The following is a 20654-nucleotide window of genomic DNA, read 5'->3' as shown; positions in this document are numbered from 1 at the left end:
AACATAAGCCCTCCTCTTTGCTTGCTCTTCTCAAATTGGTTGCTGGATCCTGTCATTGCCATTTTGTGAATAATTTACTTGAATGGACATTGCACCAGCCTGAATAGCCCAAGCCTGTCAGAACTTGGAAGCTAAGCAGGGGTAAGCTAGGCTTAGTTCTAGCATGGGAGACCACCAAGAAAGATGGGGGCTCCTATGCAAATGCTTGGAATACCCGTGGATGGAGCGGCCATGAGTTGGTTGCAGTTCAATAGCACATTCTTCTTTGTGGATGTTGCAGGCTCTGTAATGTATGGACAAATGTCTGTTGTTCTGAAGTGTTTATTGAGGGGGGGGTGTGGTAGTTAGAATGGCTACTGTGTGGCTGGTGGGATATTTTGACAGATTATTGGAAAATCCTAGGGAAGCACACTGGGCTCTTCCTTCCAAGACTCATTTGCCACTCCCGGAAGGATTTTTGCTGATCTCTGACTTCTTTTCTTTCTTATGCATGCTAATAATCTGCATGGTTTTAGACTTGGCTGGAGTCTTCCTGGTACAAAATGTTAGTTTCTTTGTATACCATTTAGATCTTTAAAAAATATTTTAACTTTTCTGTCAAGATGTGATTGTACATAAACGGCTGTGGGCAAAAGGACCTGACCTAGTCCTCTGTTTCCCATCTTCCTTAAATTAACTGGCAGGTTCCAAAAACTTGTACTCTTGTTAGGAGAATTTTCAGCTGACAGGCTCTTAGAAACCATCTTAAATATCAGAGTATTTCAGACAAACTTTAAGAACCTGTCAGCTGTTCAACAGAAACCATTTCCCTGCAAATATTTGCATGGCATGATTTGAAGGATTCTTCTAGGGGAGAGGGAGTTTCTGTATGCAAAGTTAAATCTGCAGGAGAAAAACAGATTTCCTGTACTATGACGCTTAATGTTTATTTAATGCTTGAGAGTGTTCAAAGAGCTTTGCAGGCGTTGTCTTGGTAATCCTCACAACAGCCCTGTAAAGTAGTTCCATGTTTTTATTCCCGCACCTTCTTGCAAGGATGTCAGGGCAGCAAGAAGAGGGTTCTTCAGTCTGAATTTTACCCTCACAACAACCCTGTTAGGTAGGTTATGGTGGACAAGAGAGGGCACCCAGTGAACTTCATGGTTGAATGCGGCTTTGAACCCAAGGCTCGCCAGACCTAGTCTGACCCAGCTCTCCCTGCTCAGCTGCCTGAGGGCCTTTTGAGTGGAGATGGCAGGGACTGAACCTGGGGACCTTTTGCTTGTACATGTGCTTTGCCATTGAGCTATAATCCTTCCCCAGCCTTATATGCAGGTTCATCTGTTGATGACTGCACTACACCTTCTGTTTGCTGTACAACAACTGTTATACAACTCTACATGATAAGCTTTCCTAGATTCCTGTACCGTCACAAGCACAATACTGTCCAGTGGAGGCAGTTTACCATGGACCAAAACAGATATAACATTACAGAATTCTGGATAAAAATTGGATAAAAATATTGGGATTGGATAAAAATATGGAGCAGAGGTCCATCAGTGGCTATTAGCCACAGTATATATGTGTGTGTGTGTATATATACACACACACATATATTGGCCACTGTGTGACATAGAGTGTTGGACTGGACGGGCCATTGGCCTGATCCAGCATGCCTTCTCTTATGTTCTTATGTTCTGTAAGTTTATAAAAGGCAAATTGGATGCATAGCCACAATTTAGATTGGGGCCATGCAGAAAGGGGTTTAATGGGTGAAGGGTTAAATCCCCTTTCCCGTTCCCTTGCCTGCACATGGCCTGAATGGGGCCTGCATATGTGTGCAACACTTTCCCAGACTGAGAGAAACTGATGATCTTCATCATGTCAGTTTCATATCTCAGGCAGTCGCAAGTCATTGAGTGGATGAGTTTCTGTTGGCCTGAGCACAGATGTTGCCTTTGAGTTATAAAATACTATATTTAGTACTTTTAAAAAAATTCTGCCCTTCTGCCAAGGAACTCAAGGCAGCATTCATTGCCCCCCCCACTCCCCCAGTTCCACTTAATCTCAAAATAATGCTGTGGAGTGGGTTAGACTCAGGCCTTTTTAGAGCAGGAGTGCACAGGAACGCAGTTCTGGCTGGCTTTGTGTCAGGGGGTGTGGCCTAATATGCAAATGAGTTCCTGCTGTGCTTCTTCTACAAAAAAGTCCTGTGTGAAACAATGGTGATGTCAGTGGGCATGGCCTAATATGCAAATGAGTTCCTGATGTGCTTTTTTCTACAAAAAAAGCCCTGTGTGAAACAATGGTGATGTCAGTGGGTGTGGCCTAATATGCAAATGAGTTCCTGATGTGCTTTTTTTCTACAAAAAAGTCCTGTGTGAAACAATGGTGATGTCAGTGGGCATGGCCTAATATGCAAATGAGTTCCTGATGTGCTTTTTTCTACAAAAAAGCCCTGTGTGAAACAATGGTGATGTCAGTGGGTGTGGCCTAATATGCAAATGAGTTCCTGATGTGCTTTTTTCTACAAACAAGTCCTGTGTGAAACAATGGTGATGTCAGTGGGCATGGCCTAATATGCAAATGAGTTCCTGATGTGCTTTTTTCTACAAAAAAGCCCTGTGTGAAACAATGGTGATGTCAGTGGGTGTGGCCTAATATCAAATAAGTTCCACTGGGCTTTCTTTTTTCTTTTTCTTTTTCACAAAAAAGCCCTGGTTGGACTGCAAGAGAGGGGGCAGCTGACCCAAGGTCACCCAGTGAGCTTCATAGCTTAGTTGGGATTCGAGCCCATATCTCCATGGTCCTCATCAAAGACTCTAACCACTGCATCATTGACTGCTTAAGTATTTGTGTAAGGAAGACAGGAGAGAACTTCAAGGCACCCCACACTGGAGTTGTTGAGCAGCTGAAAGATTATTGCTGTTTTGCCGTCTGCTTCTCTCAGTTTCCCTGTGCGGAAGAGTCTCCCACACATACAAAGGAATTTCTGTTAGAGAGCAATTCAGCTGTGAGGTTTGTAAATCTAGCTAGGAAGGTAACAATAGAGTATCCTGTTACTGGTAGAGGCCAGGGGGCAGTGATTGTGGACCTGGATTTGAAGAAAAGACCTTGGAAGTTGGGAGCAAGAGAACAGTGCCTTCAGCATGGTTGGCATATAAGAGAAACCGTGTTGGATCAGGCCAATGGCTCATCCAGTCCAACACTCTGTGTCACACAGCGGTCAAAAACCATGTACCATTGTCTATAAACCCCCTGCTCTCCTGATTCAGTGTCCAGGTTTTTGGGGCCAAACCACATGGGGGGGCTCCAGATGTGGAAATGAGCTGCAGGAGGCCCTGATATGAATCACATTTGGTGTAGTGGTTTGGTGCATAAACTCTTACCTGGGAGAACCGGGTTTGATTCCCCACTTTTCCACTTGCAGCTGCTGGAAGGGTCTTGGGTCAGCCATAGCTCTCGCAGAGCTATCCTTGAAAGGGCAGCTTCTATGAGAGCTCTCTCAGCCCCACCTACCTCACAGGGTGTCTGTTGTAGGGGAGGAAGGTAAAGGAAATTGTAAGCCGCTCTGAGACCCTGAGATTCAGAGTGAAGGGTGAGGTATAAATCCTTCTCTTCCTCATCTTCCTCTTCATCCTCCTCCTCTTCAACTTCCTCCTCTTCCACTTCCTCTTCTTCTCTGGCACTGGTAAATGGGAATGGATTTACTTTCTTTGCTCACTCGTGGCATTTCCTGGATCAGAAATGCCACCCTCTCTCAAGCTGGTTTCTAGGAAAGAGAGAAAAGATGGGTACAATATGGATACTTTTTTTTTCCTCTTGAAGGGCTTAAAGTATCCTAGCAGCAGGTTCCTTTCCAATCTGAGAAACAGCATGAGAGATGCAACCCCCTCCCTTTCCCAGTGCCATGACTCCACTCCATATCCCACCCAAGCCCCATGGCTGTGTTTTCAGTTCAGTCGCATGCTGGATGATCTAAGCACAGATCCCCCAAGTTACATGTGATGCAGAGGCTGGTGACCTGTGTCTAGGCTTCATTGCAGGGATGTGAGCCAATCTCCTCTGACTTGTTGCTTAAAAGTGGCCAAAGGGGGAACAAAAAAAGAAAGAAATCCCTGCCCATAGAAAACTTTGTCTGGGGCTAAGGGTCAACGGGTTCCTTGCAGCTACTTCAAAATGGGCCCCGTGTGGGATGAACAGATGAAACAGTGACCTGAGCCACACGCCTGCCCTGCTTTCTTGAGACATATCTTCGCCTCTAAAGAGCTCACCCACATCTGGCGTGTGAAAAATCTAAAGTGTTTATTGCTGTTGCCGTGGCAATCTAGCATCATTTGTATGATGTGCTAGACATATCACTGCATTGTGAGGAATGGGGCTGTCAGAGTGTAAGAAGAGCAAAGCAACAGGTGGTCCTGGTGCAGATCTCCAAAAAGCAAAGGAAGACAAGACTGAAATCCAGGCTAAATGGGACTTGGGCTACTGATTGTAGCATCTTTCTGGTCTCCAGGAAAAGCAGGTGATGCTTTTTCTTTGACCTGGATAGCCCAGATTAGCCTGCTCTTGGAATCAGGGTCAGCCCTAGTTAGTACTTGGATGGGAGACCAGCAAGGAAGCTAAGCAGAGTCAGCCCTTCTAAGTGCTTGGAAACCACCAAGAAAGTCCAGGGTTGCTGTAGAGGGCAATGGCAAACCACCTGTGAATGTCTAAATCCTGTGGATAAATTCAGGTGGACGGCCATGTTGGACTGGAAACAATAGAACAAAGTTTGAGTCCAGTGGCATCTTTAAAACCAGCAAAGTGGTAAATATTACAGAATAAAACTTTGTTGGCCTTAAAGGTGCCACTGGACGTAAACCCTATAGAGTTATCATAAATGGTCTGCAACTTGATGGCAAAAGAAGACATTCTAGGCACGATGGTTTAGACATGCTCAAATATCTCCAGTTGCAAGAGAATTGCAAGAGAACACCTTCTAGCCTTGCCCACATCTTTACATCATAGAAGTTTCATTTAGGATTTGTTTGTTTGCATCTGGTTGTGTTAGGCTGACTTGATTTCTTATTGTTGGAGTGTGGTCATCACACCTGTCTGTCTTTCAGGTACTGACATACATAGAAGGAAGGTCAAAAGTAGAGGAGATGTATCTCAAGCATCGGGTGGGCTTTCTGTACCCCATGCCTTCAGCTAATGTCTCCATTGCGATTAATAACACTCAAGAAGAAGACTCCGGGCAATACATGTGCACAGTGAACCTTGCAGACGAAAGCTCAGCAGATGGGAGAAACATCGGACTCATCAACCTTACTGTTCTGGGTAAGCTGAGCAATCACTTGTCACTTGGTTGGGAACTTTGGGCTTCCCCTGATAACTACTTCACTGATTTTTGACTCTAAGCTTTTGTATGATGTAAAAAGACAAGGGCCAGGAAGAGAATTTTGAGATTTAGGTCAGCCGGCCTGTTAACATGGGAAAAGGGTAATACCAAGTAGAGATTACTTATTCCTATTAAATAGACACAGAATAAAGCTTATTGAGGAAGTCCAGCACATTTTTGACCTAGAATAAGGTGAAAGGTTCCACCGGCAACCTCACAAGAACCTTCAACCGGACTGTTGGGTTCACATAAGCATATGAAGCTGCCTTAAACTGAATCAGACCATTGGTCCATCAGAGCTAGTATTGTCTGCTTAGACTGGCAGCGGTTCTCTAGGGTCTGAGGCAAAGATCTTTCTCATCAGCTGCTTCCTGATCATTTTAACTGGAGATGAACCTAAATAGAACTTCTTCAATTTTTCAGAGGCAGTGCTTCAAGGCCTTCCAGAGGCATCTAGTTGGCTGCTGCATGAAACAGGATGCTGGTCTAGAAGGGCCAGTAGTCTGCAACTGATGGTTCTTTTTTTAAAAAAACAAAACCCAATCTTAAAGCTAAGATATATTGGAAAGGCCAATGGGATGGTCAACTATCCAGATAGAGGAGAATAGTTTCCAAGAATCCTCATGCAAACCACGCACAGATTCGTTGCAGAGCACTAAAAAGTCCTGCAAGATGATCCTATTTGTTCCCATTGTGAGTGGTGCACATCTTGTGTGTGCCATTTCCTAATATCGGACTCACAACAACCAGCATTTGGGCTGCAGAAATGTTTTGGATTACTAGTCTTTTTATTAATATCTCGCTTCGAATGTTGATTTAGTTGGGCTCTTTAATCATAAAAATATGCTCATATGCTCAGCTTTTCTCACACCTATGTGGTAATCTATATCACCCCCTGCTCCAACTGTTAACCGTACGGGAGTCCTGTCCCTTTATGGATCTGCTCTCTTGAACCCTGCTCCTTAATACCAGCCAGGCACATGAACCTTTCCGCATGTTTTTATAGTCCCATATCTTGGGGGCTGTAGTGTATCAGTAACAACATGCGACCAGGCGCAGGGGCAACTGGGCTGTCCCAGACGCCCCAGCGCCGGGCGCGGAATCCCCCGCCAATCAACAGCTGTGGCGGGAAGTTCAACCGGTCAGGATTGGCCTGACCGGCCCAGTAGGCAGTACCGGGAATCGTATATAAGTGGGACCCGGCCCGCGTGTTTTCTCTCTTGCAACGTGCTCCTAATAAACTATGTTGCCCTACTCTCGTCTCCGCTTCGAGTACGTTACAGGGGCCAAAGGGAGCTTGTGGTATGGCTGAACTACCATAGCAGTGCAATGAAAAAGAACACCCCAGCAAAGGCTAGCAGAGACTAGAGGTGCACCCCAGGCTGCCTTCAATGTGACCTGTTTGTCTTCTCCAAAACAAAACCGTAATTACTCCTCAAGTGCACAGATGCCCTATTAATTACTCAAAAAGGAAGTGTGAATGTAACGCTTCAAATGAAATGCAGAAAATGTGGACCAGTGTATTAACAATGGAAACTTAAGATTTCCATGGAAGTATGCTCGAAGACAGGCTGTAGTTTTACATGATCACCAGTTTTTCTACATCTGTGGAACCAGCTCCAGTCATGTTTGTGCCCACTAGATGGCACTGCTGCCAATATTTATCACCATTTCATTCTCAAATTGTAAATCCCTCAATAACCCACCTCTTCTTTGTCTTGCAGTCCCTCCATCTTCACCAACATGTAAAATCCAAGGAAGTCCCCATGTTGGAGGGAACGTTACCATGAGTTGCAAGTCATCATCTGGCAAGCCCAGTCCGATGTACCGCTGGAGGCGCACTGGCCCCACTTTTCAGGTCTTCTTTGCACCCATGCAAGGTAGGAAATGAATCCACTCGATATAACTGCAGGGTACATGAATGGATTCTTGGCTCTAAGCTAGGAGTGCTGAAATGAAAGGGAGTTTCAGTCAGTGGGAATGGAAACTGGATAGCTAAAGTATGCTTTACCAAACATGATAGCTGAGCCACACCTGGAAAAGTTTCCTTTTTGAGCAACTGGGAAGAGCCACTCACACCTGCCTTTCGAGGACCCAGTTTCTGAGAGGGATTTGGGTGAATTTTCATGGACAGGCATTAAAATGGAGGTTTCTAGATCCCTTAAATTGTGAAATTAAACAGGAATCCAGTGATAGCAATTAACAGGTGTCTGGCTACACCTTAGAGAGCATTAATTTTCATAAGTCAGAGCTCACTTGATCAGGTGCAGCGGAGCGTCCATCCAAAACAGTCGTGCATCTGACAAAAGGAGTCTTAAAGACACCACCAGATTCCAGTGTATGTCACAAAACAACTGCTGCTGTGAAAACATCATGAGCTGGTATGAGCAGAAAACTGGGGGGGAAATGGCCTTTTAGCCTAGATTGTGGGTAGCCAAACTGTGGCTCTTTCACATATATTGTGTAGCTCTCAGACCCCCAACGCCCTGTTGGCTGACTTAGAGAAGGCATTTTTCTCTTTAAATCACTTCTGCAAGCCAAGCCAGCCGGTGGCTTGGAGAATGCATTTAAAGTTAAAGTTGCTTTCTTTCCACTTCTCCCTCCCCATCTATTTGTCTTCCTTTCTCCCTCCCTCCAACATCTGACATTCATGTCTTGCAGCTCTCAAACATCTGATGTCTATTCTATGTGGCTCTTTTGCTAAGCAAGTTTGCCCACCCCTGGCCTAGATACACCAGTTCAGTTCTGTCAGTTTGGGGACAGATGAACAAAACTAGCAATCATAGGCAAGGGCACAAAAGACATGGTGGCTCATTGAGAGCTTTTGCTGGTAACCGGTTTGCCCGTAGTCTGGGCGTAGCCTGTGGCACCATTAATGCAGAGGCTGCAGGCCAGGAGGCTGTGTCTTTCAAGGTACTTCTGTCAACTTTTGCAGACCTCTCAAAGGGGACCCTGATGCTGACAAATCTCACCACAGACATGTCTGGAACGTACATCTGCAACGCCTCCAACTCAGCCGGCTACTCCAACTGCACCATCACCTTGGAGGTGATTCCAGGTAAGGACCCCACTTGGCGCTCCACAGCTTCACCATTCAGTCACCCGCTGGGGGAAGCCCTTTGTGAGAATCTATCTGAGAGGGTTATGGGGGCTTAATACTTTGATTAGGCAGGGAGAATTTAACCGTCTGACCCACTGTGTCACTTCCCTTATTTCCGCCTGCACTCTGCTAGTGTTAGCCCTGCAGAAGGCCAGAGCAGATACTTTCTTCTGTTCCTTAACAGCACCCACCAGGCATTCCTGGGTTCAAGGTATTTTGAGCATCACTAGGGAAAATCCCCTATGATTCTAATGGGTGCTTCATACACGACTCCTTCAGGCAGTGATTTGTACATTTGTATGAACCTTGGATAGGGCCTGCAATTAATTACTTGTATTACCCAGCATCAATTTTACACGCACTGCTTTGTAACAGAACCGGTTTACACATTCATACAGATTCCTCACTAGCAGTTGCTTTGCCCCTAGGCTTCTGCTTTCCCCAGCTCAAGCAATCAATTCCCCACTCGCTGCTGCGTAGGTGGGTTTTGATCCACGGCTCTTTCCAGTTTCCCTCTTGACTTTCTGCTCTTGTTTTTTTGAAATCCAGAAGCTGCGAGGGAAATTGGAGGGAGCTGCAGATAAAAATGCACCTGAGCAGCAACTGGTGTGGAATTGATCACTTGAGTCAGGGAAAGCAGAAGCCCAGGGGGAAAGCAACTGCTAGTGAGGAATTGGTCTCAGTTGTGATCGTCAAGTGGTAGGCATGCTTGTGTGAATGAATCGCTTAAGTTCCAAGGGCCTGCCCAGTCTTTTGGAGACCAGATTGGATTATTTGTATTCTCTGGGCTTGGAAACATTCACCTTCCTCGCTTTATAAAAAACCAAACTTTTCCTCTGCTGTGTGGCCCTTGCAGCTTTCAATGCGGCGGTGGTGGCTGGCGCAGTCGTGGGAGCCCTCATTGGACTGGGCCTGATCATCTTGTTTGCTCTCCAGATGTTCGTCTACAGAAGGAAGAAGAAAGATGGGCAAGAGGAAATGGCCAATGAGATCAAGTGAGAATCTTTGTTCACTGTGAACATCTGGAACGATAACGGAACTCTCAAGCTGAAATTCTGGGCATAGAACAGGGGTGGCTGGGAGTGTGGGGATATGATGGTAGCAGTGAATTGCCTGCATTGTGTGGGAGACTGGACTAGATGACCCTTGGGGTGCCTTCCAGCTCTGTTTCAAAGCCAGGGTGCCCAAACTGTTTTGGCTGCTGGATAGTTCAACACTTCTGGTTGGGAGCAGTTTGCTCCTTGCTATTGCTATTCCTGTAGTCAGTTGCTAGGGATTAAAAAAAAAAAAATTAGCAAGTGTGGACCACCTCCAGAGCTTAATTTGGGTCAAGACTTGGCTTTGAAGCATATAACAGAATTATGGAGTACTCAGACCATGAGCCAAGTATCTTTCCGCCACCAGTAAAAATACCAGAGCATAATCTGGTGGCCTGTGGAAGTCTTTAGAGGTGGGAGCTACATGTCAAGAGAAGATGAAGTTGCTTTCAAGAGATACGCTGCAGTGGGTGCAGAGATTCTTGGAACTCAGCTGGTGTGCCAAGATTATAGTTGTTTATCTTTCTGTGTTGGCAGTGGAGTGCCATACCTCTTTTTTTTTGTATGAGGGAAATCTCCCCCTTGTAAAGGGACTTTAAGGCTACACAAATACACAGTGTGTATTTTAGAAAGCAGGGTATGTATGTGTGTAGAGGTGTGATTTTGGATCAAGGCCAGAGTATTGGTGCTCAGAAGTGTTAACTCTTTCCTTCTATGATGTCTTGGACAAATCACACCCTGCAGCTGCTATTACATTTATGAAGTGAGGGAGAGGAACCCAAATTGTATCTGTCAGTTTTTTTTCCCTTCCTGGTCGTAAAAGGTGGGCTGGATGATTCCTACCTGGAAAATGGTAAAGGAAGGACTGGATTCAAATGAAGGGATTTTTTTTCCCGGACGCAAGAAGGAGGCAGTACACTAGCTTAGTTTTGTCACTCAAGAGATATCCCTGACCTGGATAGCTCAGGCAAGATCTCAGAAGTTAAGCAGGGTCAACTCTGGCGACAATTTGGAGAGGAGACTTCCTTGGAATACCAGAGGTGGGAGGTGAGAGCAGGCTTTATTCAGCCACTTCCCTGTATATCATCCAGGCCCCCAATATGTATCAGTCAACAGAGGTTGCCATAGCTTCCAGGTGCACACAGACTTGTGCACATGCACATATAAATTTAAAAAAAAGATACCTGTTCAAGTACCCATTTTTCTTAACACTGAAGGTCAAACTATCAGGCTCACAACAGGAATCTTCAATTTGTGATAGTCAAATTATTGCTAGGAGAACTCTCTGACCCTGGAACGTTTGTCTGAGGTAGAATTTAAAATGAGCTCTTTGTGGATTGTACAATTTCATGGTAGGTGTCCATCAGAATAGGTGCTAAAAATACATTAGTTCATGTTGGTTATGAATGACTTTGGACTACTAGACTCATGAGCCAGGGAATACTGAAGTTAATTACAGTGTTGCTGGGAACAGCCCAAGGGTAGGGTACACATCTTATAAATATGAGGGTTTGATCCAGGGAGAACCCTGCTCATGAGCAATTCCCATTAGGCTGTGTGAGAGTGGTTCTGAAAAGAAACCACACATATGCTGAAAATAACAGACAATTGTACACTCTGCCTCCCCCCGCTCAGAGCTGTTTCTTTGGTTTTTTTGCATTTGACAGTTAATGAGCCAGTTATAATCTGTGATGAAGGGAATCTGACAACTGTTAGTCTAGAGAGCGACTACAAATATACTATGTGCAGTCCTACCGAAAATGATGTGTCTGCTCTTGATTTCTTATTGAGACAAATGCAGTCTTGTTGTAGCTAAGTCAGACTGAGAGAGAATACTATTGACAGGGTGAGATGGGATGTGTTGGTGCCAGGATCACTCCCTGTGCCTGTTTTAGTATATGAAACTAGTTCTGATTATTCCTGAAAGAATCCCCCTCCACCCTTAGGAAAATTCTTGTGCATGCAAAGGGTTGAGGAAACAGCTGATAATGGTTAATTGCTAACATCTGTAAAATCCTAATGCAGTAACAATTAAGGTAAAGGTAAAGGTAGTCCCCTGTACAAGCACCAGTCATTTCTGACTCTGGGGTGACGTCGCATCACATTTTCATGGCAGACTTGTTTACGGAGTGGTTTGCCATTGCCTTCCCCAGTCATCTACACTTTCCTCTCAGCAAGCTGGGTACTCATTTTACCAACCTCGGAAGGATGGAAGGCTGAGTGAACCTTGAGCTGGCTACCTGAACCCAGCTTCCGCTGGGATCGAACTCAGGTTGTGAGCAGAGCTTAGGACTGCAGTACTGCCCATTTTCCACTCTGCGCCATGGGGCTGCTGATAGTAACAATTAAACCTTGGTGTTAGAAGGTATGGCACTTTCAGGTTAATGGAACTTGTATGTTTAAGGGATGGAAGGGAGAAGATCATTTTTATTTAAGCACTATTTTTTGGTATCGAACAAATGATTTTTGGTTTTGATAATCGCTCTTCTTTGTAATAGCTGTTGCGATTTGTCTAATATTATGAATAACCTCTACATACAAATCAGGAAGAAAATGGCTGAACACTGGTTTTAACACGTGTTTACTGTCTCCCCCCACCTTCTGCAGGGAAGATGCTGTCGCTCCCAAGACGCTTTCCTGGGCAAAAAGTCCTGGTTCAGACATCGTCTCCAAAAACGGCACCTTGTCCTCAATGAACACCACTCAGGACCACAAACTGTATCCGTCCAAGCCACCTTCGGACACAGCCTCTGTCACCACTGCCACTGGCAGCACGGTGGGCTACAGGCCCCCCTACATCAACCCTCGAGGTGGAACGCTCACCCCCACCCCCAGCCTCTCCAGCCAGTCCCTGCCCCTCTACTTCCCCCCAAACATCAACGGGGCCCTTGGCCACCACCACACCAGCGTGCCAGTCCACAGGAACACTCAGTACAGGACAAACGGGGCTCAGCCCCAGGCCCCCCGCCAGGAGTCCACCCTCCCTCCAGGGCTCATGTCCTCCACCCTAACCCGCATGGGGGCGGTGCCAGTCATGGTGCCTGCCCAGAGTCAAGCGGGATCCTTGGTGTAAAGACTCAACGGCTCGTGCAGCCCTCCTGCACAACAAGCGGCTGTACCGGCCCCAGGAAATGCTCAGCCAGTGCCTGCCTGCCTGCCTGCCTCCAGAACTCCTGTGTGCATTTGTTTGCGCCTATCCTGCAGAACAGCACATGTGCAAGCGACTGCCATAAGTGGGACTCGAATAAGGATTCCTGAGATGGGCTTTTTACTTTGGAAAACCGTTTCTGTGTTACTTTCCTCAATGCGCTCTCCTTCTTGGCTCAAATCCTAGGCCTCTTGGAAGCCTTCAAAGCAGAGACTCTGTTGAACTGAAAGATCTTTAGGGTGTCCTTCTTTTCCCTTTTTACTATGGTGCAAGCGCTAGACGGGGATTGGCTGTCTCGGTTAGGAAGGAAGGGCTGGGAGTAGTTCCTGAATGTGCAGGGGGATCAAGAGTGTGGCTCTGGATGTCCATAGGGCAGGAACAAAGTACAGGAGCTTGACTGCAAACTAAGAAAGCAAGTTTCTAGTCCTTATGACTTCAAAGTTTCGAATCAGTATTTGGTGAAATCTCCAAAGTCAGCATGGAGATCAGAAGGATTTTGTCAGTTAAGAGATGGAGCTCCGATGTCATCTCACTGGCCCTCCCCATGCCTGGCAGAGTGAATTATGCAAACAGGAGAATACATTTCCTTCCTAAAGCATGATACCTGTGGCTCTTCTTCAGTTTAGATGCCCTTGGCATAAGATAAACACAGCCGTGAACTAGAGAGATTTTGCAGTCCAACTTCTGTTATGAAATGTGAACTCTTTGGGAGGGGAGAGGTGAGGAAACTGTGGCTTTGTGTCCCTAGGTGCTATTTACCTGCTCTCAGCCTTGTTGGTGATGTAGCTGCAGAGTTTGATGCACATCACTTTGTAAGGGCAAGGGCATCAGATATGAATGGAGAAATCCTGCAAAACCAAATACGGACAATATCTTGAATTTTCACTGAGGGGTGTTGCAAAGTGGTGTGCGACGGACAATTAATCTTTGCTGTAAAAAAGTGATTTTTAGATAGCCCATTGTCCCCCTTAATTTCCGAACCCCAATTCTGGATTTAATATATGAATGTTTTAGGCAGGACTTTTTTTTGTAGCAGGAACTCCTTTGCATATTAGGCTGATGTAGCCAATCCTCCAAGAGCATACAGGGCTCTTCTCACAGGGCCTACTGTAAACTCGTGAAGGATTGGCTACATCAGGGGGATGTAGTCTAATATACAAAGGAGTTCCTGCTACAAAAAAAAAAAAGCCCTGGTTTTAGGTTATGTAAAACTGAATTGTATGTGGTAGGAAAGGTCGTCTTCGCTGGATCACAAGCCTTTCAGCATTTCAATGGGGCCATGTTTGTAAAGCTGCTGATTGTGTGGGGCCTAATCACATGACTAGTCCTCATGGTGGCACCACGTGGGCCTCATTCCCAGAGTGAAAGTTTGGTATGCCTAATTCTTTCTGTTGTGCATGGAAGCCCTCCTTTGGAAGCATGTAACTGGGTGATTTAGTTATGCTGCCAAAGGGTTGCTAGACAGCAGGTAAAATGTTGCCATCTTTGCGCTATGTCTCTCTGCAAATCAAGCAGCGACCTTTCAGGACCAATTTGAAAATGACTCCTCCTACCTGACATCACTTCCTGTTCGGTACAGCTCCACTGGATTGTAGGAGTGTTCAGTATCAACAGGATTCTGTTCCCATGGACCGTCGGTCGATCCATGTCTTGTTCTATTTGCTCCCGTTGTCAAATCACTTCTTGAATGGATCTCACATAGGGCAGATGTTAGCCTGGGACAGATGTTAAGCATGCTTAAAGAATGTCTGTGTCAAAGAATTGTGCAGTAATTTGAGCCTAATTTTTTTTTCTTCTGCCTCATCAAACAGTCTAACCCTTGTTACCCAGAAATCGATCGGGGCTCAATTGCAATTGCTATTAAACTCCCAGTTCTCATGATTTTTTAAAAAAAGAAAATTGGAATTGCTAAGACTTTATTTTAATTTGCAAATACTGTGTGCTGCAAAGAGATGCTAGAAAATGGGGTGGGTCCATCATTATGTTGACTTGCTGCAGGTAACATCTGAATATACTAGCCCCTTCATTAAATCCCTTTTGGCCTCTGTGCTTTTCTTAGCTCACCAAAATCTCACAGGGGCCATTATGCTACAATTCTCCAATGTGTCTGTCCCTGTCCTACAAAATCCTTTTAAATTGTGTGTTTTCTGCCCCCTTGTGATTGTCACTGAAACTGCATCCAAGGTCCTAGAGAGATGAAGCTGGATTCTGGCTTTGGGGATTTGCAGAATACTTACATTACCATAATGAGATGACTGTCCGCTTGTGCAGGCAACCTGTATGTAACATTATCGAGTAACCTTTCATCAGAATATCCTAACAACTGTCTTCGAAGGACGCCTTCAGCAATTTAATACATATTGTGCAATTATAACATTTTGTCTTTTTGATGGACACCTTCAATCTTTTCTTCGTTTTGTATACATATATATAGTATCTAATTTATACTTCTAGATATTAACAAATCTGTGAATCTGGACTACAGTCCTCTAACCATTTTCATGCTGGCTAATTTTTTTTAAAAAAACTAATTGCAACAAGATTCTCTTGTTGCGTGAGGAGGTAGGAAGACACTGAAATATTTTTATGTACAGTTTCAAAATGTATTTTTCATAAACTATCATTAAAAGTATTTGTTTTTATACAAAACAGATGCTGGGAAATAATGTGTGTGTTTCTGGGGTTGCGAATGGAGAAGCTGAATGCAGGTATATAAGAATAAGGAAGAAACTGCTAGATTGAGCAAAGGGTCCATCTAGTCCAGCATTTTGTTGAATACTGAACAACAATGCCATGGTGAGTCTCCAAAGCAGAACATAAAAGCTAAAACCTTTTCTGTCACTCCTCCACTGCTGTGTATAGGTACACTTCCTTTGGACATGGAGATTCTATGCCATACTCCCTCTAAGCTACGGAGTCTTGGGAGCAAAAATTCTATTTTGTGAGCCACTGGTATTAAAGTTGTGAGCTACTACATAAATTAGTTTGCTCTGGGGCCATTTTTCCTGAGCTAAGACAAAAATGTGTGGCTAAAAAACTGTGAGCTAGCTCACACTAACTCAACTTAGAGGGAACACTGATTCAATGTATCCATCATGGCTGATAGCTATTTGGACCATTTCCCCCCCCACACACACACACACCTCTGTACCTTACAGATTACATAATACAGTGCTTAATTTTATAATTCCAGGAGGAGTTTGACACCACAATGGTACCTGGACTTATCGATTCAGATAGTGAAGGCAACAGAGAACTACTACTACCACAATCTATATGGACAGTTCCAGTCTCAGCTAGTTCTTCATTCTGACTTCCAAAGGAAGATTTTGCCATAGAAATACAAAGCTTAGAGAACACCACTCTGCACACAAAAGAATCATTGTGGAATTCTACTGGAAGTTCAGGCTCTGCGGCTTGAATCCTTTCTCCATTACTGTTCTTCCAGCCAATAATACATGCAAGATTTAGTCCCTCCCTTCTGTAAGATCTTAGGTATCAGCACAATGGAGCAGCCTTCCTGAGTCAGACCTATAGCTGCATTGAACCTGTCTCCACCCTCCTTTCCCACTGAACTGCCAGTCTTTGAAAGTAGAACCAGGAAAACAAAGGTTGATAATATTCATTCTAAAAATACTCCTGAGCAGAATAATAGAAAAAAACAAGGAATAAAGGAACTTCATACTGCTGTGCTATTGTAGGTGTGAGTCTGGAGTTTCTGCATTTAGAAAATCTAACCCAAGCATCTCCTGCTTCAACTTGTAGGCAAAAGAGCAAACCATTGCTTCTGAAACCAGAGAAATGATGCATCAGACAGCTCAGGTTTAGCAAAGTTTATTTTAAAAGAACCTTTGCTTTAATCTAGCAAGTCTGGGCTTACAAGATATATTTTAGTAGCTTGCAGAGGACCTTTCTATGCACCAGGGGTTTGCGTCGAAGTAGCACGAATACAACTGTTTGCATACATTGCTGTAAGCCTCAGTGAACAAGCCAAGTAAATTATATGTGTTTTTTTGTCCTTTCTCTAAGGATCCAGTACAACATACACAGTTTTATTCTTTAAAACCTCGTGATGTAAGCTGAGTGGAGGGGGAGAGGGACTGGTCCCAAGTCAACCAGTAAGCTTCACAGGAGAGCAGAGGCTAAGCACCAACACTACACTCTCATGTTCAGGACAGGAAGATACACTTAAAATCAGGAGAAGGCAAAGCTTAGATGACACCTCGTTGCATAGTTTTGCAGAAGTAGCCATTACTAGAAGCTACAAAGGGGATGTTTGTGGCCAGTGTCTCTGTTTTCCCTTAGCATTCCACTCCAGATTGACCATGCAAAGTATATAGTTCCTTACCTGGCAGGCAATGTTCCCTCTAAGCTACAGAGTCTTGTGTGCAAAAATTCTACTTTGTGAGCTACTGTATAAATGAGTGTGCTCTGGGGTCATCCTTCCTGAGCTAAGATAAAAAAACATGTGAGCTGGGGGTTAAAAATCCATGAGCTAGCTCATGCTCAGTTTAGAGAAAATGCTTCTGGCAGGTATTCACTTGCATAGAACACAGAAAGCTCAAGGCGCAGGCTGGCTCATTATACCAAATCCTACAGCTCCAGTGCCTATATTCTCTGATCTTAACAGCTGCCTCTGGGTAGTGAGGCTATTATGGCTCCAGAGAAGCTTGAATGGGGAGCATCCCAGGCTGAAGTTGTTTGCCATCTCTAACTGAGGATAATACTTGCACTGAACTCCTGTTATTCTAGGGTACAGACGATCAGGATGAGTATTCTAAGCCAGTCACTGATGTTACTTCAGCACACATTTATCGGATTTCTTCTTGCACCCAGATCCACAACGGGCCATCTTGTAGGATGCCCTGTGGCCATCAACAGCACATGTAGCCTGGGTGCAAAAACACTGTGGGTCATGCAAAAACTGTTTAGCAAAGGTGTCCCCTGTCTTGTTCTCAACTTATCTGGGGAAAGCTGTTTGTTCTGGTGGGGATTGGGTAGCTGCTGCTGGATTCTTTTGGCAGCCTGGTTAATAATTAATGGCCCAGAGCGATTTTGATTTCCTTTGTGGACGGAAGAGCTGTTGTTCTCTTTGTGGAAAAAAAATCACAGGCATATAGAGCTTACATTTCTGGGTAGGGCAGGAAATGTGGATGGAGAGAACTTGTTTCCTTCCTCTCTCAGAACTCAGGTTACCCACTGTGGTTAATGAGCAGTAGGTTCAAAACAAGCAAAGCAAAAGAATGCATGCCTTCGCATAATGCATAATTTACTTGTGGAACTCAAAGCTGCTGGTTGCAGTGATGGGCAGGAGCTCCAGTGGCTTTAAATGAGAATTAGGCACATTAATGGAGGAGAAACCCAGCAATGACTGTTAGATAGGATGGATTATGAAACCAACAGCCCCAGAGGCAGTATATCTCCACACGGGATGTGGATTGCAGAATGGCAAAATGGGAGGAGAGGGTGCACCAGCAAAGTGTTTGATATCTGTGGGAAACAGATGCAGGACTGTATGAACTATGGGTCTGATCCCACAGAGCTCCCATGTTCTTATGACCCAAAGGCTCACTTTTTGAAAAGCTGTGATGATGCAAACAGTTTTCATTCAGTAAAGTTACTATAGAAGTGTTTTTGTGCATGCTTAAGAGCTCTTCCCCTTTGCTTAAATGCATTTTGTAATGTGCAACGTAAAACTTATATAGATGATTCACATTACAAATGCCTCTTTTAGCAAGGATCTGACATGTGAATAAACAACAAGAGAGATGACGACTTAGGTTTCACATGTGCAGGGGTGGGATTCTAGCAGGAGCTCCTTTGCATATTAGGCCACACACCCCTGATGCAGCCAATCCATCAAGAGCGTATAAAAAAGAGCCTTGTAAGCTCTTGGGGATTGGCTACGTCAGGGATGTGTGGCCTAATATTCAAAGGAGCTCCTGCTAGAATTCCAACCCTGCACATGTGCAATAAATCCGATCCAAGGCCGTTAATGGTTCCATCACAAAAGTTCTGCTCAGCCACTCCAGGCACATATACTGGGGTCCTTCCAACAACATACAGATTCTCTTGATATGTGTGATTGCCATGGGGTCTAAAGGCATAGACACCAGTGAGCACAAAATGACCACTGGATTTTTCAAGGGTTGTGTTTGTGCATACTGAGGCTGTATGCATGTGTTAAATATGCATGCTGGCCTTGATCATAAGAACACAAGAACAGCGATGCTGGATAAAATCAAAGGTCCATCTAGTCCAACTGGGCTCTTTTTTTTGCAGCAGGAACACACAGGAATGCAGCTCCGACTGGCTTAATGTCAGGGGTGTGGCCTAATATGCAAATGAGTTCCTGCTGGGCTTTTTTTTTTTTTTTACAAAAAAGCCATGAACATTCTATTCCCAAAAGGGCCAACCAGATACTTCTAGGAAACTCACAAATAGAAAATCTACAACAGCATCATCCTGTCTGCACTCCCTAGCAACTGATTTAAAGAGGCATACTTCTTCCGGTACTTAGGTACTTCCGGTACTTCGTAGGTATCTGTCATGACTTGTACCCACCCAATATGCACAGATTTGAGGCTGTATGAACTTGTTTTGAGTAGGGTTGCATCCTCCAGGTGGTACCTGAATATCTCCTGCTATTACAAGTGATTTCCCGGCAACAGAGAACAGTCCCCATGGAGAAAATGGCCATTTTGGAAGGTGGACTCTATGGCATTATACCCCACTGAAGTCTGTCCCCTCCCCAAACCCTTCCCTTTTCAGGCTTCACCCCCCAAATCTCCAGGTATTTCCCAACCCACAGTTGGCAACCCTAGTTTTGGGCTCCAGCAAGACTGGGCTATAATGAGAACATCACGATGACTCTTTCATATCAGGGGAGGCCTTGTGTTTCAGCTTGATTCAGAGCTCTGCTGCAACTGTTTGCTTTCGCTTCCATACAAGATAAAGAACAGTCTCACACTCCATCGAGTTTCGGTTCTCCAGGTGAAAGCAGAAGGCGCCGTCTGGAGAAATGGCCCTGGACTCGGTTGCCTTCTTCTGGTTGCTCTTGGCCTTCATCTCACTTTGGGGTGAGTATGTGAGGTTTGCCAATCAAGGCATGCTAGACTTGGGGGATTGAAATCACAAAGTGGAGGGAATTGCCAAGGAAGCTGCCGCTGGGTTTGGTTTCCTGTGGACAAGAGAGCATCTGAGACTTATTGTATCTTCTTGTTTGATCTGAATTTTCATGTGGATGTCCAAGTGAAGGCAAAGGGGTGCTCCTGTTGGGCAGCAGAACTGCTAGACCATATCAGATCCTTTGCATCTCAAGGTGCAGGACCTTTAGCTAACTTATAGTTGTTTTACTTTCCTTTGCAAAATGTAAACTGTTGTTTCTTCACATGCTGGGAGTTCCAGAATTGTTTAAAGTCACTTCCCAGGGTCCTTGATTTTCACTGGGACCACTGCATGAGGGTTCTTAGTAGCATATGTTTTCCCAGTGTGACAGATAACCAGTCCTCAGCACCACTTCAGACTGGGCAAATGGTGCAGGGAAAAGATTTAATAACACTTCCCTCATGCTCGTGTCTCAATCTATGCCTAGTAAGAGATATTATTTAAAACCCCCAAACCTTGGGTTCTCCCAGCAAGGAGCTTGTCTATTGCTTAGGTCAGGAGTGTCAAATTCATTTGTTATGAGGGCCAGATCTGACATAAATGAGACCTTGTCAGGATGGGCCATGTGTGTACCCATATAAGTTTAGGTAGCAGAGATAGAAACTTTATAAAGGACACAGGCAAACACAATTAAAGCTTTTTAAAAAACTTAAAATAAAACATGCTTAAAACATTAGCACTTGTTGGTCTTAAAGGTGCTTTCTTTGTATTTCTCCCATGGGATCCAGGGAACTGGGCAAAGGAAGCTCTGGCTCTTTCCCTACCTCCCCAGGGGACCAGGAAGGGGAGGAGCCTTAGCCAATAGCAAGAAGAGAAGCTTGGCTCAGTAGCTCTGCTGTGCAA

The 20654-nt window shown here is 44.7% G+C and overlaps 2 protein-coding genes across 2 annotated transcripts in view; both read left to right on the top strand.

Moving 5' to 3' along the window:
* Positions 1–15297, top strand: part of ESAM (endothelial cell adhesion molecule) — a 99895-nt gene extending 84598 nt beyond the window's left edge. Inside the window, exons 3-7 of the mRNA XM_060251051.1 lie at positions 5085–5298; positions 7084–7239; positions 8295–8417; positions 9316–9454; positions 12104–15297. Of these exons, the coding sequence (XP_060107034.1) occupies positions 5085–5298; positions 7084–7239; positions 8295–8417; positions 9316–9454; positions 12104–12569 (1098 nt within the window). The 3' untranslated portion in view covers positions 12570–15297. The remainder of the gene's footprint in view (positions 1–5084; positions 5299–7083; positions 7240–8294; positions 8418–9315; positions 9455–12103) is intronic.
* A 4307-nt stretch (positions 15298–19604) lies between these two features.
* Positions 19605–20654, top strand: part of VSIG2 (V-set and immunoglobulin domain containing 2) — a 30306-nt gene continuing 29256 nt past the window's right edge. The window contains exon 1 of the mRNA XM_060251722.1: positions 19605–19723. Within this exon, the coding sequence (XP_060107705.1) occupies positions 19666–19723 (58 nt within the window). The 5' untranslated portion in view covers positions 19605–19665. The remainder of the gene's footprint in view (positions 19724–20654) is intronic.

Source organism: Heteronotia binoei, chromosome 12 (genome assembly GCF_032191835.1).
Source record: "Heteronotia binoei isolate CCM8104 ecotype False Entrance Well chromosome 12, APGP_CSIRO_Hbin_v1, whole genome shotgun sequence".
Classification (NCBI taxonomy): domain Eukaryota; kingdom Metazoa; phylum Chordata; class Lepidosauria; order Squamata; family Gekkonidae; genus Heteronotia; species Heteronotia binoei.
Note: the sequence above shows the minus strand (reverse complement) of the source record. Positions and strands in the feature narration are given on the sequence as shown.